This window comes from Leptonychotes weddellii, chromosome 1, assembly GCF_054177405.1.
Source record: "Leptonychotes weddellii isolate Sample4059 chromosome 1, ASM5417740v2, whole genome shotgun sequence".
Lineage (NCBI taxonomy): Eukaryota > Metazoa > Chordata > Mammalia > Carnivora > Phocidae > Leptonychotes > Leptonychotes weddellii.
In genome coordinates this window covers 19,278,727-19,306,281 of record NC_138369.1, presented here as the reverse complement: position 1 = coordinate 19,306,281, position 27,555 = coordinate 19,278,727, and the positions used below count along the sequence as shown (strand labels likewise).

The 27,555-nt window shown below is 46.2% G+C and overlaps 1 protein-coding gene across 1 annotated transcript in view; it reads right to left on the bottom strand.

Annotated features, from left to right (window-relative positions):
- CACNA2D3 (calcium voltage-gated channel auxiliary subunit alpha2delta 3) overlaps positions 1-27,555 on the bottom strand; it is an 807,776-nt gene that overhangs the window by 379,994 nt on the left and 400,227 nt on the right. The window contains exons 10-11 of the mRNA XM_081805734.1: positions 9,975-10,064; positions 997-1,110 (exon numbers count right to left, since the gene is read on the bottom strand). Coding sequence (XP_081661860.1) covers positions 997-1,110; positions 9,975-10,064 — 204 coding nt within the window. The remainder of the gene's footprint in view (positions 1-996; positions 1,111-9,974; positions 10,065-27,555) is intronic.

The following is a 27,555-nucleotide window of genomic DNA, read 5'->3' as shown; positions in this document are numbered from 1 at the left end:
GAGCTGCTTATGAAAAGCCCCCTTCACTGACTGCTAAGCTGCTGATTGGTGCCCACCAGAGGAACTTATTAAAAACATGGATTACTGAGGGGCACCTGGGTGGCTCAGATGGTTAAGTGTCTGCCTTCGGCTCAGGTCATGATCCCGGGGTCCTGGGATCGAGTTCCACATCCGCCTAGCAGGGAGCCTGCTTCTCCCTCTGCCTCTGCCTCTCTCTCTCTCTCTCTGACTTGCATGAATAAATATATAAAACATTAAAAAAAAAGAATTTAAAAAAAAACATGAATTACTGAAGCACATCCTTAGACATTTTGATTCTGTAGATATGGGATAGAGTACAAGTATCCATAATTTAAAAATCTCCCCAGAGAATTCAAACTAGCTCACAGCTTGAGGAACGTCTGGGTTTAGGCACTCAGAGGCACCAAAAATGTTAATGTTCATCATTGATATCCTAACATATGGGTTCATCAGATAAATAAATGTCAACCTGGAAAGCAAAGAAGGAATTAGAATAGAGAACAAGCTTTGACAAGGGTGGGGGAACAGCCCTGGGGGATGGAGAGAAGCTTCTGGGTGATAACGAGGGTGCAGAAGGAGGAACCATAGAAAAACAGAAACATCCAGGAGATGACTGTATGGCCACCATGGCTGACTTCACCATCTATAGATGCTGGACTCACCAAGCAGCTCTGGCTCCACGGAAAACAAAAGTGCTGCCCAATATGGACAAAGCACCCTTCTCAGTGAATCATTTCACTGAACACGTTAACCATGTCTTTATGGATTTCTTCTCTCCTCCAAAAAAAAGTTTCATTTTGAAAACAAGGAAAGCCATCATATTCAGTTTGGTGAACCGGAAGGCACAAGACTGAGAAACCATAGGTCATTATGAGATTAAATCTCGATGGGCACCTAACCCTGGACAACCTGGGCATTACAGTATAACACAGATTCTTCGGCAACTGCGCTGCATGGCCAGCAGCAGCAACTTACCTTGCGATCTGGCCAATTGTATTTCGCAAAGATAGTATCATAGGTGTCCACCGCCCCGTCGGTGATGAGCATGATGGCCTGGCTGCAGATGCTTCCTTGTCCTGTGTGGTTGAACTGTGGGAAGAAACAAGTTCAAACTAAAAAACACACATAACATAACATAACATAATAATAAAAAAAAAAGCCAAAACAACCCCAAATAAATAAAATAAAATAAAATAAAATAAAACACACCAGAGAGTTCTGTACATCCACAAGACTTCAGAGGCATGAGGGCTTGGGAAGCCTCTCAAAACAAGAGCTTGTTCTTCTGCAAAGCAGAACCTACACGATAAGCTTTTCCCCATGCATTCACCCTATTTGCTTTGACAAATTGAAACTACATACTGACCTCGGAGGGGATTTCTGAAAAACACACGCAAGGTGGGAAGTGAGATTCTAGGGCAAATAACCTGTCTTACTTCAAGCACAGATAGTGCCACAGAATATAAGCCCCTAAGGCATTGGCACAGTCACCCTTTAGGAACACATGAGCCACAGAATACGAGGCAGGCAACTGTCTCTTTCAAAATCTAAAGGAGTCTGGTTGGATGCATTATGTAATACAATCAGCGAGGTTTTGGACACATGGAGAATAAAGTCAGGAACATGCCAATTCAGACTAGAAGCCTAAGCACTCCTTGTAGGGTCTGTTTTAAATATATATTTGTTAGCATGTAACATTACATATTAATTTATGTACATTACTGAAATTCCAAGATTATGCCCACTGGTGTGCAAAACCCTAAATTTCTTCAACTTTCAGTTTTATGTGGCATTGTAAAAGCTCCCAGTCTTCGTGAGTGGTAGACTAGGGTAGACTGGTCACCAGAACTCGGTGTCCTTCCCTTGAATCAGCGGTGAAGAATTCCCTTAATGAATGTTATTAATGCTGCAATTCAAAGTAACACCAGGTCCTTTAAAAAAAACCTACAATTGGAGCACCTGGGTGGCTCAGTCGCTGAAGTGTCTGCCTTCAGCTCAGGTTCTGGGATCAAGACCCGAGTTGGGCTCCCTGCTCAGTGGGGAGTCTGCTTCTCCCTGTACCTCTGCCCTCCCCTCCACTCACGCTCTCTCTCTCTCGCTCTCTCTCTTTCAAATAAATAAATAAAATTTTAAAATAAATAAATAATCAAAATCAAAAACCCTACAATTAATAAGACAGTGCCAAGGCATGAAAACACACAAAAAGTCTTTAAGTTTCAGTAGTGAAAACTCCCACCATTATAATTGGTGAAGTTTATTCATTAATTCTAAAATTATTTACTAAGTACCCACACAGAGCTGGGGATGAAACATGCAAAAATCCCTTCCCTCCTGTAGTTTATAATTCTATGTGGGGAGACATATAGAAACAAAGTAAATAAGTCAATTTTGTTGTATGTGTGGTAACAGTGATGTTAAGAAACAAAAAAAAGAAAAAAGAAAGCAGAGCAGGGGGATGGGAAATGGGGAGGGGGCAACTTTAGAAAAAATAGAGAAGACCTCACTGAGAAGGTGATATATGAGTGACACCTGCAGGAGGTGAGTATCTGGGGGAGGGATGTCCCAGAGAGGGCCAAGAGCACATGCAAAGGCGCTGAGTGGGCACGTTCCATCTGTTGACCAAGGCACTAGGGAAGGATGAGGCTGTTCTTGGATTTGCTGCTGGTTCCTGCAGAAGCAGAGAGCTAATAAAGCATTCAAGTTGAGATTTAATGCCTAGTCTCTTAGAGTTCTGATGTAGAGACTGAAGTTGCAACTTGAGAGAGAAGACTATAACTAACTGGATGAATGAATGGATAGAAGGAAGGAAGGAAGGAAGGAAGGGAGGGAGGGAGAGAGGGAGGGAAGAAGGGAAGGAGGGAGGGAGGGAAGGAGGGAGGAAGGGAGGGAGGGAGGGAGGGAGGAGGGCGAAACGTTTTAATTTACTAAAGACTAGCCCCTAAGGTAGGTACTATCATTACTGGCATTTTACAAGTGCGGAATTTGAGGCAGAGATTAGTTAACTTGCCCAAGGTCACACAGCTCCCATCTGTAATGGCCAGGATTTAAACCCAGGCAGTCCAACCCCAGAATCTATTCCCAGATCCAGCACACTCTATGGCCTCCCAATAATGAGATGAAGGTCCTTGAGCAGATGGAGATGCATGGAAGGGCTCCATAAACGCTCATTTCCTTCACCTGCTTCTTCCTCCCTCCATCCTTTCCAGAGTTGTAGGGTCACATGGAGTCATCAGATCCCCCACCGAGAGTGAGTGAGTACTCCTCAAATTCTGTGCCTTAGGCACTTGCTTCACTGCAGTCCTGGTCCTGGCAGCCACTCCTGCAACTCAGACTGGACCGGAGTCCGGAGTCCTTGAATTAATGAGCAGACGTGGCCCATGATGTAATATCATAGAAATTCTCAGGTATGTACAAATATTTGAGAACTAAAGCCCTCATACACAACTACAGTTCTACTATCTATCAATTTAACATACTATTCCAGAAAACTCTTGTCCAGGAAGATAAAAATTGCCAACAACTTTATTGCTTATTCCAGGAACATCCTGAAAGGCCCATCAACTCTCCAATAGAAACTATCACGGGACAATTTATAACCTAAGACTCTTTAAACCCCTGACCTCAAAATCTTCCCTCTGCTGCATCCACCAATCCTAAACTAGAATATTAGGATTCTCACCCAGTCTTAACCAAGCCTCTTCCTTCTCCTCCACTCTGAAAGACCCACCTTCAACCAACCTTCATAGTCTCAGTAAATGGTGGTGTCCCTTCTACTCTGAGACACTGCTAAGATTCTATCGTCATGGTGCATTTTCTTCCTTGATGCGGTAAGAAGAAACATCCCTGTGGTCCTTTCCTATCAACAGGTTGTTCTGGCAATGTTTTGGGGGAGCCTGCATTCAACACCATCTTCAGATCATTGAATAAACCCAGCAGTGGGCCACTAAATAAAGGTGATCTCTGCTTCAGTTAGTAGAGGCTGAAGAAAGGGGAAAAAAATCAAGACACCTTGGGACCGTTGTTCATGCAACTCGTTGGAAAGCATCCTGGCAATATTCTCCCAAACGAAAGGCAAGAAAGAGAGGGAAATGAAGATATCTGAATAATGCAGAATGGAAGAAGGGGCTGCCCTGAGCTGTTTATTTAAAAACATCACTTTCCTCTCCGGCTGAGTCCCTTGTATTCTCTGCAGCAATCTGCAGTTGGAGAATTTTGAAGAATGCAATTAAATTCAAATGCTTTGATGAGTAATATCTCTTCTCTTCATATTTGTCTAGAACTTTTTTTTTGAATAGCGGGAGTGATGAAAGTATTTTCCATAATAATAACAATGACAAGGGCCTGATGATGAACTACAATTAGCTCAGTGATTCATCAGTTAGCAGCGAAAATTTCAATGCATCCTGACATTTAGAGCATTTGGTTGTGATTAACAGTCTTTGAAATGTCACCAAATTTTATTTAATTAGCTAAGAAGAATTTTTAAAAGGTAATCACTAAAAAGATCATATTCATCGCCAAAAAAGATAATTGCGGTTGTCACATGACAAGGTAGATGCTATAACTACTGTAGCAAACTGGCTCTGTGTTCTTACAGAAACTAATGAATGCAGCAGAGATCAATAGATGGAAGGGTCTTAGAAGTTTATTTGAATGCTCCTTTCAAAGCCGTTTGTACAACAACTGCAAGCCTTTAAGTCATCTGAGCAAATACTGACACTGAAATGCAGGTAATTGCAAACCAGAATTTACTTCATTTAGTTCTAGTAACCTTTGAACCATTCCGAGCCCGAAACACAATCACACTTTTGAGTGTGTGTGTGTATGTGTGTGTGTGTGAGTGTGTGAGAGAGAGAGACAGAAAGTAAGAGAGAAAGATACAGATACACACACACAGGGAGAATGTGCACTTGTGTGATTAAGAAATAACTATTTATTCATATTGGCTTGCAAAGGCAGGCGCAATACACAGAAGAGAATTATATCACTTAAAGGTCATATTGATGAAGTGGAAAATAGCTAAAGCTTCATTTTCATGGGAGATTAACCATCTCTGTGTTTTTCAAAATGTTTGGCCATTTAAAAGCCCAGTGGCAAGAGATGAGATGGAAATGTTTCTCTCTATGAGATAAATGTGCACTCAAAATATGGTGCCACCCATCAACCAACCTCAATCAATGATATTCTGTAATCTTTTTGTTCTTTCCATTTCTTGCTATCTGGAATTTACATTGGACCCATTGGGTTTTCTGACTGGCCAGACCCCAGAGGAATTTTACAAGTGAAGGCAGAGCAGAGAGGCGTGTGGAAGGTTTCCCTGGTTCACAAATATTTCCGTCACCAAGAATTAAGGAAAGAAATCCATCATGTGCTGGTGATTTCTCTGGATCTGAGAGGTGCTGGGAGATTAATATACCCTCTTGGAGCATACAAACATATTATGCCTGAAGGTATGTTTGGTGAGCTGTGACTTCTACAAGATTCTAACCCTGAGGTTCTGATATGAGATAAAGAGTTCCTGAGTCAATACATTTGAGTACTGGCATAAATACATTTTGGAAAAGGTCTGTTCCCTGCAGGACTTCGGAGGTCTTGAATGTGCACAGGTGCCTTGTGAGTCTCCGGGAGAGGAGGGTGCCATCTTGCCACCTGGACAACACTTATGCTGGAGTATCTCAGCAGACCAGCGTCAGCTGGGTGTGCAGTGGGAAACACTGGCTTGGAAGGGTTTGGGTACAAAACTGGTAAGTGTACGGGACAGGGAGAGAGAAGGTCACAGGGCAAGGAAAAGGAGAGAGGAGACAATCAAGGGAAGCAGACAATCCTGAGGACTGGGGCAGGAAGTAAGACCAAAACATCAGGAGCTCGAGCTGCTTCTAGAAGCCAGAGGCAGCCTGGCCAGAGTTGAGGCTCCCCAGTGTCTCTGTGGTCACAGGGATGGCACTACCCACCTACCCCAGCCCTGCTGAAAGGGAGGCAGGTACAGCTTCATTGTGCAGAATCCTCAACCCTGGTCTACCAGGGCCAGGTTCATGGGCGTGGGATGTGCACGGCTGTACGGGGCCCCATGCTCTACGTAACACTCTGCTGCCTTTCTCTTAAGATTCTTAATGACTTCTGGACAAGGGACCTGAATCTTCATTTTGCACTGGGCTTCATCAATTATATGGCCACTGCTGGGTCTATTCCCATCCCCATTTTACAGATGAGGAAAATAAAGGTGAGGCTAAGCAGAGTTTTCTCAAGGTCACACAGCACATTCTGACCAAGTCAGGATTCTCAGCCCAACCTGCCTAACTCCAGAGACCACAGACTTCATATGACAAGCATCTCCCAACTCTCGCTCCTTCACCACTTCTGCCAAAGAGCCAGGAAACAGAAATTCACTACAGGGTACCTGTCCAAACAAGGGACTCACCAGCTCAGAGTAGCCTTCCCCTGCTATGGACACGAGGCTTTTGAGATGAAAAAGAGAACCATTTTTATCATTGTGACAAGTCCTTGCAATATGACCCTCTAGAAAGAGCCTACTGAAGATGCAGAGCTTGGCATCTCCAAGCCCTGAGAAGGTGCCTATCCAGGGTTCAACTCAGCATTTAAAGGTGCAGCTTGGCCCTTTGCTCTGGTCAGCTATGTTCATACATTATTCATAAGCTGTTAACAGGGATGGGCTGTCCCAATCACCGAGCCTCACCTAAATGTGAATTCCTGTAGGCAGCAGCCCTGGGGCAGCAAAGTACGAGGGAACAGCCGTGGGCTTAATTCGAGTTGAATTCGAGGTGCTGGTGAGGCTTCCCTCCCCTACCCTCTTGACACTGGCTCAGGACCGAAACCTGAATGGCCTTCTGTGTGCCAACAGATACTATTGGTAAAAGGAAGTCTAGAATTAGGGCCTATGCTCAGCTTGGGAGTCCAGCATCACTGAGTAGGAAAAGCTGGAGTTTCGGAGTCGGGCACAACTGACCACCGGGACGCGCCGTGTGATGGTGGGTGGGTACTCGCCTGCAGACTAACACCCGGGGCCCCACAAAGCTGCCTGAAGACCGAGTGTGGGCAGGCCGCTGAGTCTCTAGCAGCTCTCCCAGCTCCTGGAGCACCTCAACGGAACTGTCGCTCCGTTTCGTGCCTGTTTGCGCTCAGTTCCACCCCACACCTTTCCCCCGCGCTCCACAGTTTCCAGGCTCCCCAGGAGTTTTGACCAAAGAGTACTAGAGGATGCAAGGAAGAAGCCAAGGCTTTTTTTTTTTTTTTTTAAAGATTTTATCTATCTATTTGAGAGAGAATGAGAGACAGCGCGAGAGGGAAGAGGGTCAGAGGCAGAAGCAGGCTCCCCGCCGAGCAGGGAGCCCGATGCGGGACTCGATCCCGGGACTCCAGGATCATGACCTGAGCCGAAGGCAGTCGCTTAACCTACTGAGCCACCCAGGCGCCCCGCCAAGGCTTTTCTAAGCTATGTCTCCCTTTTTCTGATCTGGGGACATGGGTGCTTTCTGGCAATGGCTGCATCTTTTCCAAGGTATCAGCTTCCCCAAGGCAGGCCTCCCGCCCTGTGACTCCAGCTCTCTCTGGGCAGCCCCTCCATGGTTCGATTCCCATCTGGATGGCTATTGGGAGGAGGCTCCAATGGTGTCCCTCCGTCCGGTCGTCCCTCTTACTCTAGAGAGGCGCTGCCTCGTGCTGGTGCTAATCCCAGGATGGTTTCATTCTCTGTTTGGTTTCTGAGCTTTTCCATCCCTTATACAGCCAAAACCCTGAAGTAACCCCCTGCTGTTGGACACATCTAGAGTGATTTCTATTTTTTTACTTCTTTTTTTTTTTTAAAGATTTTATTTATTTATTTGAGAGAGAGAGAATGAGAGAGAGCACATGAGAGGGGGGAGGGTCAGAGGCAGAAGCAGACCCCCTGCTGAGCAAGGAGCCCGATGCGGGACTCGATCCCGGGACTCCAGGATCATGATCTGAGCCGAAGGCAGTCGCTTAACCAACTGAGCCACCCAGGCGCCCCTATTTTTTTACTTCTTAACATCCTAACCTACCTCCCCGGTCCAAGCCACCAGTATGTGTCACCCAGATAATGTCATGGCCTCCCTGCTATTGTCTTTGTTTCTCAGTACAGCAGTCAGAGAAATCCTGCTAAAACTCAAGTTGGTCACGGCATTCTCTGCTTAGACTCCAGTGATCTTCCATCCCACACAGAGCAAGAGCCCAAGTCCCCACAGGAGTCATATGGTCCGGTCCCTGCTCTCTCCCTGATCTCATTCCCTAGCCCCCTCCGTCCCCCACTTTGCTCCTCACACTGCTCTCCTCGCTGTATGATAAATGCCAAACAGCTCTGCCTCAGGGCCTTTGTACCTGTTCCTCTTGCTGGAAACTTCTTCCCCAAAATGAAATCGCTGTTCCCTCACTTCCTTAAGATCTCTACTCAAACCAAGGGCACCGATGAGACAGATCTTTCCCAACCACACTGTATAAAACAGCAAGTCCTTATTAAGCTAGAACAATGGGGCTGTTCTCCATAAGACTACACACTTCATCTGCCTTTTCCCATTAGATCCGGGGTCAGCAAACTTCTGTAAAGGGCCACATGGTAACTATTTCAGGTTTTACAGACCATACGGTCTCCATCGGAACTAATGAACTCTGCCCTTGTAATGCAAAAGCAGCCATACAGGATATGTAATCAGGTGGGCATGAATGCACTCCAATAAAACAATTTTTACAAAAACAAGAGGCAGGCTGGATTTGGCTCATGGGTCATAATTTCCCAAACTTTGCACTGGAACATGAGGTCCATTAAGGCAAACACTTTGTCTAGGCTATTCTCTAATGTGTTCCTAGTGTCTGGCATTAAAAGCACACAGCAAATACCAGTTACATAAATGATAGAGAACCTGCATTAATAAAGATAGTCATTATTTTCCTACTACTCTTTCAGAGTAACAAGAACACAAAAGTCACATGCATGTTCTTTTAGCTTAACACAATTGGATTCCAAGGGCAGAATTACCAGCCCAGGACCCCTCAAAGGTTTTCATGGAATGTTAACAGGTGCTACTTGAAAAATGGATTCTTGTTCCAAGAAGTGTAAGGAACAGTGGGTTGAACAACATTCCTTCCTGTTGTGCTTCCTGGAAACTCGATTGTGCTACTGCGTATTGTGAATCTTCAAGGGGCTGGAAGAGAAGGAAGGATGGGTAGGGCACCCCCTAAGCCTACCGCACAGAGAAAGCCCTTCTGCTGAACGTCACCACAGGCAGGGATTCAGCGTGAAACACAATGAGAAATGAGTCCACTCCATGAAGAAATTGAAAGTTTCTGAGATGAGATCTGCATTGGAAGGTATTCAAGTGTGGGTGGTCCCAGAGCCAACAAGCATGGCAGGCAAGAGCCCCAACCAGAGGGCATGACTGGCTCTGCCCAGCGGGGTGTTGGTTTGGCTGCACTGGCTGAACCTGGTTCCCCAGACGACTCGAATGGCCAGCCTCTCCCTCCCATCTGGCACCTCACTCAGTGACAGCCAAGGGCAACAGTAATGCTGGTCAAGAAAGAAGCAAGAAGCAAGAAGAAAAGAAAAGAAAGAAAAGAAAAGAAAAGAAAGGAAAGGAAAGGAAAGGAAAGGAAGAAAGAAAGAAAGAAAGAAAGAAAGAAAGAAAGAAAGAAAGAAAGAAAGAAAGAAAAGAAAAGAAAAAAAGAAAGAAAGGAAGGAAGGAAGGAAGGAAAGAAAGGGAAGAAAGGAAAAGAAAGAAAGAAAAGGAAGAAAAGGAAGGGAGGAAGGAAGGAAGGAAGGAAGGAAGAAAGAAAGAAAGAAAAAGAAAGAAAGAAAGAAAGAAAGAAAGAAAGAAAGAAAGAAAGAAAGAAAGAAAGAAAGAAAGACTAAAAAAATAAATAAAAAATAAAATAAAATTCCATTTCTTCTTCTGGACATAAGAAAGGTAAATTAAAGAGGAGCTTACGTCACTGAGAATGTTGAAGGCCTCGTTCAGAGCTATATCCAGCATTCCAATTCCTTTGGCAAAAAGTTTGTCCAGATGCTCCCGGAAGTGCTGGAACAACAAAGCAGAGAATTCATTAGCATCCGAACTGTTACATGAAACACCAACCTCCAATGAACAGGTGCACACTAAGACCAATGAGTCTGGGACCAAAATGGTCATAATGTGTTTCCATCCTTCAGAATTCAAAACATAAGAACCTATTCAATATAAAATTTGCCTTCCATACGCATTTTCAGCTTTGATTACATTCTAGGGGAAAAATTCATTGAATTCTGGTGGAAAGTACTTAATTTATCTGAAGTTCTTACTTTCCTTTCAGCTCCCATGACCCATCCTGTCCCCTTCTACCCTCAAATTTCCCACTCCTGATCACTTCTAGGACTCTGCACATGCTCTCCTCCACTGGGAACCCACCCTCCATCCATTTCCTGGCTCTCCCACCACATTTTCCTCTCACCTACTTTTGGGATCTCAGTTTGGACATCACCCCCTTCTGGCCTAGGGAAACTTCGCAGACCCCCATCTCTGAGACTGCTTCAGAATGGTTCCTTAGGACCCCATGCTGCCTCCCATGCTCAGACCCACCTTGCACTTAGCACTCTGGGTATAGAACTGCCAGTTAAATTCTGCCCCCACCCAAGACTGTAACATTCTGGAGACCGGGCATGTCCGGTGGCCTACTCTCTCTCCCTTGATGACAACATATCTGATACACAAAAGGTGCCCAAACCACCTCCAAAGAGAAGGATAAAGACTGGATCACAAGGTAAGACTTGTGATTACGGCAAGGGGGACACAGGCCAGAAATCAGAAGAGCTTCAAGGAATATGCAAAATGGGAACAAATCTCTTCAGAGACATCCCCAAGGCCCATCTGCCTATGTTGGTTCCACAGAAGCCCAGCATCAGCTGAAGAGTAAAGGCAGCAAAGAGAAGTAACTGTGGAGCCCATTATGTTTCTGCTTCTCAACAAAGATGCAAGAGTGGGTCCAGGCATGTGCCCAGGGACACATGAGCCGGTGGGATGTCCACTGACTCCACAGTGGCACAGCTGCTTGGCATTATTTTCCAACTGCCCTGTTCCAAAACCACTTCTTTTCTACTGAAATGAATTACTCTCTCCTCAAAGGCATCCACACCCTTGTCTGCTGGAGAAACTGGACGGAGGAGTCACAAGGAGGGAGAGGGGCAGGAAGGGTGTGCTCATTGAAAATGTTGGCTAGTGATTTCCCGGCTGAGGAATGGCTTTCTTTCTCTGCCATACCCTGGGGCCCATCAACACCCCAAACATTCCATCAGCATGGTGACACCTACTCATGATGTGTCTGCCTTAGAACTCTATAACTGATTGCGGAATAAGAATAGATCAGAGAGATCAATCCTAGGATGTGGCCAATGGTTCTAAGATGCTCTTCTACCTGGGCCCCCTCTAGGAAGCAGCAGGGGTCACTGGTCGTGGGGGTGGGCTGCAGGTTTGCTGGCAAACTGGACTGGAAAATTTTGGTGGGCTCCTCACAGTGATTCAGCTTTAAAGACAACCAGACCTAACATGAATCAAGATTGGATTTGAAGTTGGCTGCTCACCCTGGGAATATTCATGTAACCCACAAGATCCCTTCTTGGGTCCATCCCTCCCTCACAGCAATCATGCCCTCATGCTCACCAGAGCAGCCATGGTTATGGAAACCTGCTTCATGTTAGGTCCTTAGCAAATATCATGCATTTGTGTCCTCACAACAACCCTGTAAGGTTCCATCAACCCACTTTGCAGATGGGAAAAGTGAGGCTCAGCACTGCACTCCAATTCACACACCTCCTAGCTGCCCGGCCCAGGTTCCACCCCAGATCTGCTTCACCCATTCTAATGCCTCCCTTTTTCTGCTATACACCTGCTACTTTGTTTGTTTGTTTTTTAGTACTTTGTATGCCAGGCACTGGCCAGGAGCTCTTAATCTCTATACCTGGGCTACAGCAGAGTCTACAGGTGACTATCTGAGTCTACAGGCTTGCATAGTGGGGGAGAGAAATGCTGAGGGCCAGGGACTTGCTGTGGCAAACCACACGGCCAGAAACCAAGCTTTGCGCTTCTCTGTTCTTCCTGCTGAATGTCCAAGGCCCAGCAGGATGCTGAGCACATGGCATGTCCTTATCAAGCACCCAGTGAACAAATCCAGACAGTTAACTAAATCTGAAGAAGCCCAGGTGTCCTGGCTGCACATGGGCAGGAGGGGATCAAAACAGATCAGTCTGCCTTCTCCAAGAATCACTGCCCTTGGAGACCTGACTCGCAGGTGAGTAACGGCCACCAGGAAGGACTTAGTTAGGCTCCGCAGGCACCTCAGGACAGATCCCACACACCCTACAGGACATTGTGACATGCCCATCACGCAGCGTGCAGAGGCCGGACTTTAACAGGTCCCAAGTTCACATTGCTGTGACCAGACCCTGCCTTGACAAGTTCGTTCTATTCATCTGATGTCATTTCTGTCAACTGCATTTAATTGTGCTCAGCTACACAAGTTTACACAGTATTTTTTTTTTAATAACATAGCAACCCCGTTTAGTTTGTCTTTTAATCCATGTGTGGCTGCATTTCCTTTTCATCCATGTGTCATGTGCAGAAAGACTGCTCCAGGCAATAGTTGCTTTTATTGCTGGACATTTAGAGAAAAATGCAATAACATGCCATGGAGTTCCCCTCAACTCGATTTCATAACAAGGTCAGTTCTGATTTTATTTCTTCCTGGGACAATTCTGGTCCCCATATTACATGGGAAAAATATATCCCCAGGTTAAGGGGTTCCAAATGACATCTCAGATGAAGGACACTCTCTCTGTTTCTTTCCCTCTCCTCTCCCTCATGTCCAGACTCCATTTTCTTCTATGCCACACCTGGACCTAATCTGCTCTTCCAGCCCGCGTTTAACCCTCAGCCCACCTCTCGTCTTACACAAAACCAGGGTCTTGCCTTCCAGGGAATCATCCCCAGTGATGTGGCCCCACCAAGAGCTGCTCTGTCCACCATGGCAGTCATGAGCTAAATTTAGCCATTGACAGTAAATTTAATTAAAATTACATAAAATGAAAAACTCAGTTGCTTCATTCCCCAGCCACATTTCAAGTGCTCAGTAGCCCCCTGTGGCCAGTGGCTACTGCACTGGAAGGTGAAGATCAAAGTACACCTCCATCATCGCATAAAGGTCTATTGGACAGAACTCACCTGGAGACACTCGGGCTAAAAGGGTCCTTCCCCCTTACCAAGCCACTGACCAAGGGTGAGTCAGAGGAAACTCTAAGGCTTGTACTCAGTGAATGTGTTTGGTTTTTGCCTGTTCAACACCCATCCCCCTTCTGATTTTCCTTCTCCCCCACCGCCTCCTAATTCATATGGTTTGGGTGAGGCTAACCTCTCTCTTCCTCCTTCCCAGATGAAGGGGTGAGCCCATCTATCAGGCTTGACCAATTTGTGAATTCCATCCCAAATTCTACTAGGTACCATCAGGCATGGGCATATGACCCAATGCCTGGGCCTCTACTGAAATGTGGGGAAGAAAACTTTGTCTCTACTGAGATTACCGAGAGGTAGGGAAGAAGCCTGGGGCTGCCAACAGCCATCGAGCCACTGGGCAGGAAGCTCTCCCCTGAATAAAGGTAACGGCCAAGGAGAACTGGGCACATAATGGGGGGGGGCAAGATAGAACCATGACAGCATGGCTTGAGCTCCTAGAACCAGGCATGCCTAGCTTTTTCAGATAAGCGAGCCAATAAATTTGCTCCTTTGCCTGACCAGATCTAGCTGGATCTGGGCCACTTAATTGAAAGGAAAGGACCTTGATGACCACAACCATCACAAGGACCCTGGCCAGAACAATGCCTCCAAAGCCCCGCCCCTGGATTATAACGATCCCCTACATCTCCTCCATCCCCCTCCTCCCCTTTCTAATCACCGCATCACATCAAGTGGTTTACTTTTCGTATGAGTGCTCGTGCCAGAGTAAGGCGCTTCACGGAACACTCCTGGTGCGCATGGATTTAACGCCCACTGCTTTCACTGCTCATGACATGGAGTAATTTGCTAAGGAGGAATCCTAAGCATGTGTACTCCAAGGGTAGTGTCTGGAAGAGAAGGAAGGGGCCTGGCCCACCGCTCTGCAGCCTCTTCATCAATACAGATTTCTTCTTCTCTACTCTCAGTTGTGGTTGCTCTAAGATTCAAATTTTTTTTTTAAGATTTTATTTATTCATTTGAGACACAGAGATACAGAGAGAGAGAGAGAAAGCATGAGCAGGGAGAGAGGCAGAAGGAGAGGGAGAAGCAGGCTCCTCGCTGAGCCAGGAGCCCGATGTGGGGTTCGATCCCAGGACCCTGGGATCATGACCTGAGCCGAAGGCAGATGCTTAACCATCTGAGCCACCCAGGAGACCCAGATTCAAAATGTGTAATATTTAATGCCATCACATTATAACTGTTGTATGTAAGCAATTGCTATTTAGACTCCATGGACTCTGGAAGAAAAAAAAAAAAACTGAACTAAAATTCAGGAGACTGAGTCCTAGTTTCTGGCTATGCTATTTACCAGCTATGAGACCCTGAAGCAGTTAGCTTTGGCTCTCCAGCCTCAGTTTTGCTCCCTGTGCAATGGGCATGGGAATGCTGCTACACAGTGGGAGGAGAGTGAGGGCCCATCAGTGCCTCGGTGCAGCGGGCAGAAGCCAGGCAGCCTGAATTCCAACTTCCACGCTTCCCCCCACCCTCTCTCAACACCTGAGTAAGCCACTGCCTACATCTGGGCCTTCAGCTCTCTCCTAACACAAGGGGTATTGGGCTGACCTCTCGCTGAGAGTACAGGAAAGAAATCATCTGAAAGAACAGTGATGACAGAAGAATGGAAGACTATCTCCATTTCATATTCACTAAAATAAATATATGAAAAAAAAGTCCTACAAAACTTCATACCTCAAATACCTTCTATGCCAACTTCCCCGTTTGCAGCTTTACAATCTAATACAGGCCTTGGGAAATGACTTCTTTTGCCCTGTGAGGGCCAGATTTTATTACATGGAAAAAGACACGTGGTTGAGACCTGAGTGCCTTCCAGAGCCCGCTCCAGAGAACAGAAGGTTCAAGACTGCCCAAGCCAGGAAGACACGCCACAACACTGTGCAAGGAGGTGGCCAGTTTCCATTATTTTTTTTTTTCTAAATTAAAATAAACAATTTATTGGAAATGGTGACAGTTCCATTTTATTATTAAATTTCAGTAAAGGAGGAGGAGGGTGGCTTTTTTATCTTTGCTTCATGCACTCAGCCAGCATACACTGCTGCCCAGGAAAAGGCCTCGCTTCCAAAGCAATTAGTGCAGCTTAATGCCTGGGGAGAGACCCGGGAGCTCCAGAAGGCGTAGCGCAGCTCGGCTGCTTATCTCTGCGAAACAGTCACAACGTCCAGGCCAGCGGAGGGTCCTGGAGAAATAACCCTCTCCCTCCACCAGCATTTGATTTAGTTGACTCCACACTGATAGTGCTCTCTGTGATAATAGCAATCATGTTTTCTCCTGTCAACATAATTATAACAAATGCTTGAGTCCTCCCAATTAAAAGCAAGGGACTAGGGGCGCCTGGGTGGCTCAGTTGGTTAAGCGACTGCCTTCGGCTCAGGTCATGATCCTGGAGTCCCGGGATCGAGTCCCGCGTCGGACTCCCTGCTCGGCGGGGCGTCTGCTTCTCCCTCTGATCCTCCCCCTCTCATGCTCTCTGTCTCCCATTCTCTCTCTCAGATAAATAAATAAAAAATCTTTAAAAAATAAATAAATAAATAAATAAAAGCAAGGGACTAAAGGGAAAAGTGGACATCGGGAAACAAAACCATCCCCCATCCACAGAGCTGGTGGTCCTGGCTAGGAGGCTTTAGGGGGGAGGCGAAAGGTCCCCAGTCGACGATCCCCATCCAGGTCACCAGCATTCGGCAGACCTGAATTTTACGTCCACCAGCTGTGGAGGAGGGTCACGGCAGCATCTCGGCCATGGGAAGGCTTTCAGAAATTCTCACCCAAGTCCTCCAGTGGCGGCCAACACTGGCTGAAGGACAACTGTATGCCGGGCACTGTGTGTCTTTCATGCATCACCTCGCCTGGTCTTAACATCCTTAAAAGGTACCATCAGGTTCCTGGTTTTGCCATATGGGCAAATGGAGTCTCCGAACGGTGAAATGTTTGCCCAAGGTGGCCGAGCAAGTATGAGGAAAGGGAGTCTCCAAATGCTGAGTCCCATACCTGAACCCCTGTGCCACAGAGCCCCTCCCAACACTCAGAGCACAGCTCTGCACATCCTTGATCCAGCCCAGCCTGCGGGGGTGTACAGAGTCTGAGGGGTCATGTGCAAAGCTGCAATCCCATTCAGGGCTGGCTTCCTGGGCGTGTGACCTGTGCAGTCACCCAGGGCTCCATGCTCAGAAGGGCCCCATGCTTGGTTTAATGCTTCACTGTCCCTGTCTTGAAATTCGTAATAATTTTACTTTTGAATGTGTGACCTGTAAACGAAGTCCCCTGGAACAGGATCATGCATGTGAGCAGAGCAGGTATGGGAAGTGTGCGTGCGCCCAGTGTGCCTCGCTGCCTGTTCACACCCAGCCCTCACCATGGCCGGGAGCCCAGAATCCTGGGGAACAGTGACACTGCGGGCCTTCATCAGACACGCTTGACTTTATTAGCTACTTAGCACTGTGCTGTCTGGTGGCTAAAAGGACATTTTTTTTTTTTAAAGATTTTATTTATTTATTTGAGAGAGAGAGAGTGAGCACGAGAGGGGGGAGCGGGAGAGGGAGAAGCAGACTCCCCGCTGAGCAGGGAGCCCGATGCGGGACTCGATCCCGGGACTCCAGGATCATGACCTGAGCTGAAGGCAGTTGCCCAACCAACTGAGCCACCCAGGCGCCCTAAAAGGACATGTTTATTGACAAACTAAAATTCAGAAGCTACAAGTGAGGGTACCCTGTACAGGACCCCCCCCCCAAGTCAGCTCTATTAGTAATAGACACGCTCCCACTTGTCTCCTCAAAGACGGACATGGCTCGTGTCCATTAAGTCAGCCCAAACAGACAAGCGGTGTCTGTCTCATTCTGACGTTAGACCCCCCTGAAATCCCCGTGACCCCCTTTGCCGCTGAGCTGCAAACACAAAGTGCAGAAGCCCATCGGCCAGAGACCCAGAAGGCGTCCATACTTGTCTTCTGACCCGACTAGGATAGATGCTAGGCCACGAGATGATTTAGTATAAATATGGATATAATTCCTCCTGACCACACCCCTGGAACCCCAACGCTGGGATGACCCTCCTGGGCTCCAGTTCAGTCTGAGAAATCCCCTGGCTGAACTATACTGCATCTTTTGGGGGTACACACACACCAGGGACCTAGGGCAGTGCCCAGTCAATAGAGTTTACAGGAAAGGCACACACCTTGGGGCATTGCTACCCCCAAATCAGGCTCCGGTGCATCAGACCGTCATTCGATTCCAGTGGGGAAAGTAGACAGTGACATGGTGTTTCTCAAACATGAAAACGGAATGGCCCAAGAGGCTGGTGGTATTAAAGAGCAGGCCCAGATGTTTGCAATTTGGGGGAGAAAGTACAGACACTGACATAACCTTGGCTGAGCCAGGCCTGGTTTCTCCTTCATGTCGTCTACAACAAATTGAAGTGTCTGAAGGTAGGAGCTGTTTCATGCTAATGCCAAATTGGAGACCGGAGAGATCTCCTGGACGTGAACGATGAACACTGTTTCACACCGGGTAGTCACGTTAGTGACGACATCATTTTGATGGCAAAAGTGCTACTTCTGCCAGGTGAGATGGTAGTGATGAGCCCAGAGCCGGTGAGCGTCTACGATGGGAAAGTACCTATGGTAGGACAGGAGCCTCCACCAAAGCCGTCCACGGTGGGGCAGGGCTGTGTCCCGGACAACTCGCGGCTAGATCCTGTGCGTTCACTGTCCTCCCCGTCAAGCATCAGAGGGAACCTGCTCTGGGCCTCTTGGAGAGACTGAGCAAAGCCACAGCCCAAATGCTACTTGGACAGAAATGCCTGCTTTGTGTCCCAACTCCGTGCAACAGTGTGTGTATCCACGGTAGGCCTCACCCTTCACATCTTTTGGACATTTCTGAAGGTCCAAGTTCATCCTCTATAAACTTTATGAAAACCTTGATTTGATTCAAATCTGCTTCTTGGAGGAAGAATGCTTTCGTCAGTTTCAGTGTGCAAGAGCAGACAGAAGTCACAATTTTAGTTCATCCCAAGCACCATGCCAAGCTCTGTGGAAGCTCTGACTCTGAAGAGATGAGTATTTAGAGTCAGCATCCAGGGAGAACGGAATGCAGAGGCAGCCCTGGGGATCTGGAGGGCTCTTCTTCATCGAGCCTTCCCCTCATGGTCAGGGTCAGGAGGACACAGATGCAAAGCTACAGCCCAGAGTGGAAGGTGGTGGATGCCGAAAACACACATCTGGAGTCACGGTCCGGGGCGGGGAGGAGGGGGCGGTGATGGATGTGCCTTGACCCACCCCCCACTCGCCCACTCAGTGACAGCAACACTCATTTCTGGGACAGCCTGGCAAGGACGTGGGACCCCAGGAGACGACTAAATGAGAACTTTTTCTGTATAGTCGCTTGGAAGATTTGCGTAGTTTTACAAAACTTGTACTCAATTAAAAAATATTTGTTTCAATGATCTCTGTATTTTGCCAAATTAATTACATATGGATATCAAATTTAATTGTCTGAATGGAAGAATCCATTCTCATTCAAGTCTGTGAATAAACAAATACCCTGTACGGCATTACAATTTTTTTTTTAAGGGATGTATCAACATTTGACCAGCCCCCTACTGATGGAAGTTTAGTTTTTCAGTGTCTTATTGTTTGAGACATTACTACGGTAAACATCAATGTACACAGATCACAGTGTCACAGTGCATATGTGTATAGTAATACCAGCATCACAACGTCACAGAAAGTTACCAGGTCAATGATGTCTTCATTTATACCATGCAGGGTTACGATGAGAATTTAATGAGATAACATGGACCAAGTGCTTAATACGGTCCAGCACATACGTCAAGCAGTCAGCAAAGGTTCAGCATCACTAGCAGGGCAGCACTGGCACTGTATTTCGAGGCTAGTTAAGTATCCAGATTGAAATTCTGAAAACAGGAACAGAAGACCCCTACAAGGCTATCTATAGCCAAAGGGAAGTCCCTGGCTCCTACCAGGGGACAACTGGGAGTAAGGGCTCCATGATGCATTCCAGGCAGGGCCTCTGTGTGTCTCTCGCCTGGAACCACTTGGCTTCATTCTGCCAGCAGGCTCCTGACCACACAGTTGCCTCCATCACCGGTGCCACACGTGCCTGGCGCAGACGGCCCAGGGGACAGAGCTAAGGCTGCCAGATGATGTCAGAATGCCCAATCAACTTTGAACTTCGGATAAGCAAACATGCTGAAAATGTTTCCAATGCTGACCTGAAATTCAAAGTTAAGCGGGTGCCCTATTTGTTCGTTTGTTTGTTTTGCTAAATTGGCACCTCCACACCAGACCAATTTCCACAATGTTTCTATCAGAAAAGTTCCCAGAAACACTCCAACTAGCCCAGCCTAGGTATGTGTTTGGGCCTGAGCCAATCAGGTAGCCAGGGAATGGGACCGTTGGCTTACCCAGGTCTGGATCATGTGCCCGTTTTTGAACTTGAGGTTGTAGTAGCAAGAGCTGAGGAAGGTCCCACCTAAACTTCATTGAATGGGTTTGATATAGACAGAGGGATTTCACTGAGGGGAGGAAGGAGGGGGATTCAGGACAGAGAAGAACTGATGTATGAGCAGCTTGTGGGCGAGGTGCAGTCCTTCACTGGCTTAGTCCACATTCTCAATGTGCTGACACAGCCGGGGAAGCAAAGACGTGTCCAAACACACACACACTTCTACGGTGAGCAAGGGCTTTACTCTGCAGCATACGGAGAGGCAAACACATGCAGAGAGGAGATAAGAAACAAACGGCAGCTTTTCCAAGTGAAAATCACAATATGCCTCTTAAAAGTTAGAGTAAAGCATTTCTAGAAAATAGGTGGTCCTGTGGATGGTTTGAGGTCTAGTAGAAAGAATGCCCGAGACAGAAGAAAAGATAACACTGCGATAACTAGTATTTATTGGGTGCTTTCTATGCACCAGCCTTGGCTTGAGCACTCACAAGTAGCGTATCCTTCAAGCCTTCCAACAAGCCTAAAAGATACAGCATTCTCATTACTCTCATTTTATAAATGGAGAAACAGATTCAGATGGTTCACATCACTTGATAAGATCTCACAGCTAATGAATGGTAGGGCTGAAATTTAAATCCAAGCATCCTGTCTTTAAAATATATATTGTCACCCCCCCCCCAAAAAAAACCCTTTTTGTTATAGAAAATTTCAGTTACCAACTCATGGTGAATCTTATTTTATCAACATCCCACCACCACCCCCTTCCATCTCCCTTATGGGAGCCAGCCTCCAAGATGGCCTCCAATGATCCTCCCCTCCTGACAGTCATACCCTTCTGTGGGGCCTGCCCAGGGCCACTGCTCTGTGATCCAGAGTTAGACTCTGTGACCAAGAGAATACAGCAGTGATGATATGCCACTTGCAAGGTTAGGTTGTAAATGACACTGTGGCTTCCATTATGGTTGCTTTCCCAATCTCTATTGGATAATTCACTGCAGGGAGGCCAACCACTTTGATGGGAACAGCCCTATGGAGCTGCCTACATGGCAAGACACTAAAGCTTCCAACCAATAGCTATAAAGAACTGGGATCTCTTCCCAACAGCCACATAAAGGAGCTTACAAGTAGATCTTCCATCCTAGTCAAGCCTTCAGATGATTGCAGCCCTCAGCCAGCATCCTGCATGCAACATTATGAGAGACCCTGACCCAGAACCATCCAAGCAAGCCACTCCTGGGTTCCTGACCCTCAGAAACTGTGAAATAGTGTTTCTCATTTTAAGCTGTTACATTTTGGGGTAATTTGTTCTACAACAATAGGTAACTAACACACTTTCATCCAGATTATTTTGAAGCACGGCATCACATTATTTCATCTGTGAACATGTCAATATAATATGTGTCTCTGAAAGAAAAAGACTTTTAAAACTAAAAGCATAATAGTCATTACACATTATGTCAATCACAGCCATAGTCTGAATCAGGATTCAAATAAAGTCCCCATATTGTGCTTTGTTGAGGGGTCTCAAATCTCTCATTCTAGGGTTTTTCCTTCATTATTTTCTCACAATTTTTCATTGAAGAAACCAAGTTGTTTGTTATGAAGAGTATCTCAGAATCCAAATTTTACTAATTGCCATTCTGAGGTGTCATTTAACATGTTCCTCTGTCCACTACACATTATTAGTAAATTGATGGTTAGATTTAGGGCTTGATCAGATCCGGGGCTGACTACTTACGGATGAATGGATATATTTACTTCATTTATTCTGTTGTTTTCTCTCAGACAAATGTCTGGTAGTCTTCTTGTGATGTTGACAGCCATTGATGCTCAATGCCTAGATTCATTAATTCATTAGGGGTCATATTTTAATTCTATCAACACTCATCATTTATTAGATTAAAACTTTCTAGAAATTTCTAGAAAGAGAAGCTTCCCTTCTTGCACCATTGAGCTGATTGAGGAACCATTTGCAGAGGAAATTTGGATAAATGCTTGTTGTTCTTCATTCATTTATTGGTCTTCAAAATAAAGATTGGTCCAAAGGTGACCAATAAGGGGTTCCCTCCCTCTTTTTTGAGTATCATTATGAACTTGTGGTTTTGCTGCCTCATATTTTTGTCATCAGCATGGACTGTAACATACATCATGCGTTTAATCTGTTGGTAATTTTTTAGGAAGAGATGCTCAATTTTCCCCATCTTTGGCCAGTGGGAGCCGCTTCCCTTTAGGGTTGCAACCAAGTCCTGTTACAGGAGTTGATATCTTCAGGATCATCTTGTTCATTTCCTGCCCTGACCTAGAATCGGCCATTTTTCCAAGAAGCCCAATAAAACCCCTGTTCTTAACCACTCACACTCTACAGCCTCCGTGTTTTCCTTGGGTAACAGAGGGAAGGAGACACAGAAGAAAAAGCCAAAATGGGCTGACTGAAGAGTCAGAGAAGCAAAAGTTACTGGAGAAGCTCATGAAGGGCATAAAATGTGGTGTGAATCTCATGGTGGGCAAAGGACAAGGAAATAAGGTGGTGAAGTACTTCCTAGACACAGGTCAGGAATTTACTCCAGGAATAGGCAACACGGTAAGAAAATAAAAGATGGAGCTAGAAGATGCATTTTATGAAAGGGGCAGGATTGGCATGCTTAACTAGGGTGGGCTCTGTGCTTGGCCAGGACCATAGAGAGAACTCAAATTCCACTACTTCAGGACTGGAAGGGGCCTCCAAGGGCATCCATTTGATCTAACCTCCACCTGTACTGCGTAAAGTGAAGTCTGACTGTATTGACCCCACATCTTTCTTATTACAGACTCTTCTTCCCTTTCCCCACGGTACACATTTTATCTCAACATCCTTAGCCTGCTGTTGGTTTATATGCATTCAGTGAGTCACCAAATACTGATTAAGAACCCATGAAATGTCACATACTATACTTGATCATTAAGCAAGAGCAGATCTGGTGTACAGACTGCAATCGATGAATACACAGATACGTGCAAGAGTAACAAGAGCAATCAAGGAAAGGCACTCGGTAGTTTGATAGTACAGCATATGAGCACTGAGGGAGGGCCCAGAGATTAACTAGGCAAAGGCAAGGAGACTAGGACATGAGAGCTGTAGGTAGAGAAAGAGCGTGTGCCAAGGTCCTGTGGGAGGAAGAAACAGAGCACACATAAATGACTGTATTAAGGTCACTGAGCACAGCGAGGGAAAAGAAACATAAACCTGGAGAGACAGGAAGGAGCCAGACCTGGTAGGAACGTGTAGGCAACATTCAGAACTGTTTTCAGTAAGTTATTAATTAGAGGCTGTTAAGGCTCAAGAGGCTTTAAGACTCAGAGCTAAGACAGAATGACATAATATAGAACAAGAAGCCTTTCCCAGGGACTCCCAGATCAGCAGCAAGGGGGGCCATGAGAGTAAACCAGAGCACAGACTTCACCAAACAGGTGACAGAGGCCTAGGGCCATCCACACCCTGAAAAGCAAACCTGCAGTAATCCACAGGAAATGGGCTCATGGATCCTCAGTCACAGGACATGAGGTCAACAGAAAGCTTTATAGACCCCAGGCATGCTCTCATTCCAGGAAATTTAAGATTCAGTCACTGGCAAGGTGAACAAAATAGCAGAAGAAATCTCTCCAACAAAGAATTTTCTGACATGTGAATAAAGGAATTTTTTTTTTTAATTCACTGTCATTATAAGATTAAAGATACAACTCCTATAAACACCCCAGTTGTTTTTCTGAAGGAAAATGCCTCTTTACAAATGTGCAGTCTACCTGACAAGTACAAATGCAAATTAATAAGCATGTACATTATAAGAAATCCCATGTCTCCAAGTCACAGATCAACCGAACATCAACTACGCTAAGTCCTGCTGCTTTGATCTACTTACTGGGGACAGTCTCATCATGGTCCTTATTTGTATCCACCTGTGCAGGTCACACACGCTGCCCGTCTTCATGTCCAGCCACAGAGACAGTGTATGTTCACAGCGGTTCACTGCAACCCCTCCCGGCATCTGCCAGCGCCCCCAGGGGGTGCCGGGGTCCGGCTTCGGCACACAGACTGTTGGTCTGAGGAAGGCAATGGTTGCTCGCATGTCCTAGCTGCTGCTGGTGTGCGAGTCATTTCAGCTGGCTCAAAAACCAGGTTTTCTCGCGCTGATCAGATTAGCTGACCCGATCCCTTCCTGCACTTGGTTGCCCTCCCCGGTTGTCAGGGCATCTTCCCGGTGCCCTGGAAGTTATCTGCTCCTCTGCCTGGTAGGCAGCAGGGTGAATGCGTTTAATTTAATCTCTACTCACCTCTAACTGAAATTAAAGGGACTTTAGGAAGAACATCATTATTCCCATCAGGTAGAGAAAAAGAGCAAAATATGCTAATCATCTGACTTCTGGAAAATGCTCTTCACAAATCTAATAAAGGCAGGAGCAGAAGTAGGTCCATTATTTGGGGCTCAAGCCCTCTCTGGGCTGCCCCTGACTTCACCTGCACAAAGTCGATCTGTCCTCTTTCTCTGTTGGTACCACGTCTTTGGGCTGCTTCTACTTCCAGGTGAGCTACGATGACAAGTCACCAGAACGGTGATTAAAGTATTGGCAGTCTAGGAGAGGGTCTCCGGGATCCATCTGGAGAAGGGCCTTGCAGTCCGCCTAGGTCAAAGGTGTCCCTGCCAGGACATGTTCAGCCATTAAAGAAAAACAGAGATTCTTCTCCAACGGGAGCAGCGCTTTACGGAGCTTTGTGGAGCTTTTATCAGCTCCACAGGTTGTCAGGCTGTGAGCCTGCTCCGCTCCCCGCTCCCCAAGGAGAGCAGAGGAAGGGGAAGGAGGCCAGCTGGGAGAGGGAGCAGGCTGCTGGAGTGATCTCAGCAACGGGACAAGACCATGAGGGCACCAGCATACTTTATTTTAACCTGTCCTTTGAATGTGCTCCTCCCGAGAATATGTTACAGCACTAGGAGTAAGTTAATACAATGCCTGATCTTTTAAAAAGAGATAAAACACAAACACTCCTCTAACATTCTGTGTGCTGAAATTCATTTATTTAAAAAAGAAAATGCCACACAACTCCCATATGGAATTCTGCAATAGGCACCGATTTTTTTTTTTTTTTGGACTCTTCTCCTTCCTCTCCCTGCCAGAATCTGAATGTCATTTTCAGGGTAGCACCATGTTTTAAATACAACCTTCCCTAAGACCGTAATTCTGGTCCAAGCCTGCAAAGATTCTTCTGAGTATTCTATCCCTTTTCTGGTACCAAGTTAGAGAAAAGAACGATGGCTATGTGTCCCAGGCTTCAACCTTCCACACTTCTAGTTTTATGGACACTTCTCCTTTGAGCATAGAAGCAGGCATACAAACTGAATAAAATGGCCTCTTCTGGTCGGCACGTTAGATAAAACTGACTTCACTGCTGAATGTTTGGAGTCAAAGTAGCGTCCTGAGGATCTTGAGGACAAAGACAAAAGACCACCCTGCTAGGGGGTGCCGAGAATTTAGAGAGAGTCATTTCAAAGCTGCTTAACAATGATCTTTCAAATAACTTCCTAAAACAGACATACAGTCTGAAAAATGGTCAACAGTTAGAAATGTCACATGACTCAAAACCTCAGCTCAGCTCCATGTAACTCCCACACAAGAAACGCCATGCACAGAGCACAATTTTAACACTTTTTCAATCCAGTCTGGCAGCGTCCATACTTTGCCCAGGCCCAGTTGAGACTTGGAGGGAAAGCTCTCGAAGGTTATTCCTGCAAGAGGCTTGGCCAAGCCGTGTGATCAGGTCTCCAGATGCAACCCTCACCTACACACACTTCCTTGGGTTCTAGGATGAGACGGGGAAGTCCTATGCATCATGACCGCATACTTGCAAAAAAGGGCAACGCGACTTTTTGGTGAAGGAGAAACTATGAAAGTTAGGTATTAGAGGTATTAGAAAGTTACGTATTAGAGGAAGATCTAAATGTGGGCCCTGGAAAATTCTGGAACATAGAAGCCAGAGAGTCACATCTAGTCTCTCAAATGCAGCAGTGTCAAACAAGCCTGTGTTAAAGTCTATCATGCAGCCTGCACTGGATCAGAATCTTGAGGTGGGCAGGGCATGGAAATAGACTTTTTAAAAGTATATGTGATTATTCTATGCACTGCTGATTAAAATCTGCTGCTTTAGGGGCACCTGGGTGGCTCAGCTGGTTGAGCATCTGACTCCTGATTTTTGGTTCAGGTCATGATCTCAGGGTTGTGAAATCAAGCCCCACCCAGGGCTCCATGCTCAGCGGGGAGTCTGCTTGAGATTGTCTCCCTCCTTCTCCCTCTAACACCCCACCCTGCCCCGCACTCACTCATCCTCTCTCTAAAATAAAAAAAATAAATCTTTAAAAGGCTCTGGGCAGTCCTACAGCAAAGAAGTTTACTTAAATATATTTAATCTGTCATTCCTCCTCTTCCCTGTTCCCCATCAGCACATCTATTCATGTCTCATTGTGGAACTACTGTTTCCTCAAATATATGTTTAAGATACACTGGCTTGGACAATTTAAAAAAGGTGTGTGTTGGGGGGAAGCATGGTACAGACTTGCTACGAACACAATCGGATGCTAGATTCCCATGCCACCCTCCTTATCTGATATACAATCAGCACTTAAGACTTTTCTAACACTTTCAGATCCTGAGTTATCCTCTGTATTTGTTTGCTAGGGCTCTGTGATATTGTGACTTATAGTAAGAAATATATATTTGATCTTCATTCATTATTGCCTTTTTTGGCATAGATCTCCTAAAGTCTTTGGGATTTCCTATGTGATAAGAGCTACAAGGTAAAAGGAGCATCCTTTTGTTCTTCATTACAAGCCCCTTTCAACCACACCTGAGAGTTTATGTTAACGTGGCATCTTTTGGAAAGCCCCAAAAGATGGGGGCTGGTTGTCAGGGAAACCAACCGACATTAGAACATTGGAACTTCAACCCTCCCACCCCCAAGACCTCCTGTTCAATCACCAATAGCCAGTTACTTAATTAAGTGTACCTATATAATGAATCCTCCATGAAAGCACAAAAGGACAAGATTTGGAGCACTTCTGAGTTGGTGATCACATGGAGGTGTGGGGAGAGTGGCATCCCCAGAGAGAGAGAGAGAGAGAGAGAGGTGGGGAGCATGAAAGTTCTACATCCCCTTCCCACACACTTGGCCCTGTACATCTCTTCCATCTGGCTGCTCCTGAGTGATATCCTTTATAACCAGTAATCTAGTAAATAAGCAGTTTCTCTGAGTCCTGTGAACTACTCTAGCAAATTAAATGAATCCAAGGTAGGTGTCATGGGAACCTTTGCTTTCTGGCCAGTCGGTCAGAAGCACAGGTCCAACCTGGACTTGCAAACCGGTGTCTGAACGGAGCGGAGTGGGGGTGGGGTGGGCAGTCTTATGGGACAGAGCCTTAACCTAAGGGATCTGAGGCTATCTCTTGTAGACAGTGTGAGAGCAGAGTGAAATCTGTGGGACACCCAATCAGTGTCCAGTGAGACCTGGAGAGCCGCTTGATGGTGGTGGGAAAATACACGTCAGGGGCTGCCGTGACAAAGGACCACAGACTGGGCGGCTTCAGTAACAAAAATGTATTTTCAGGGGCGCCTGGGTGGCTCAGTTGGTTAAGCGACTGCCTTCGGCTCAGGTCATGATCCTGGAGTCCCGGGATCGAGTCCCGCATCGGGCTCTCTGCTCGGCGGGGAGTCTGCTTCTCCCTCTGACCCTCCCCCTCTCATGCTCTCTCCCTCTCTCTCATTCGCTCTCTCAAATA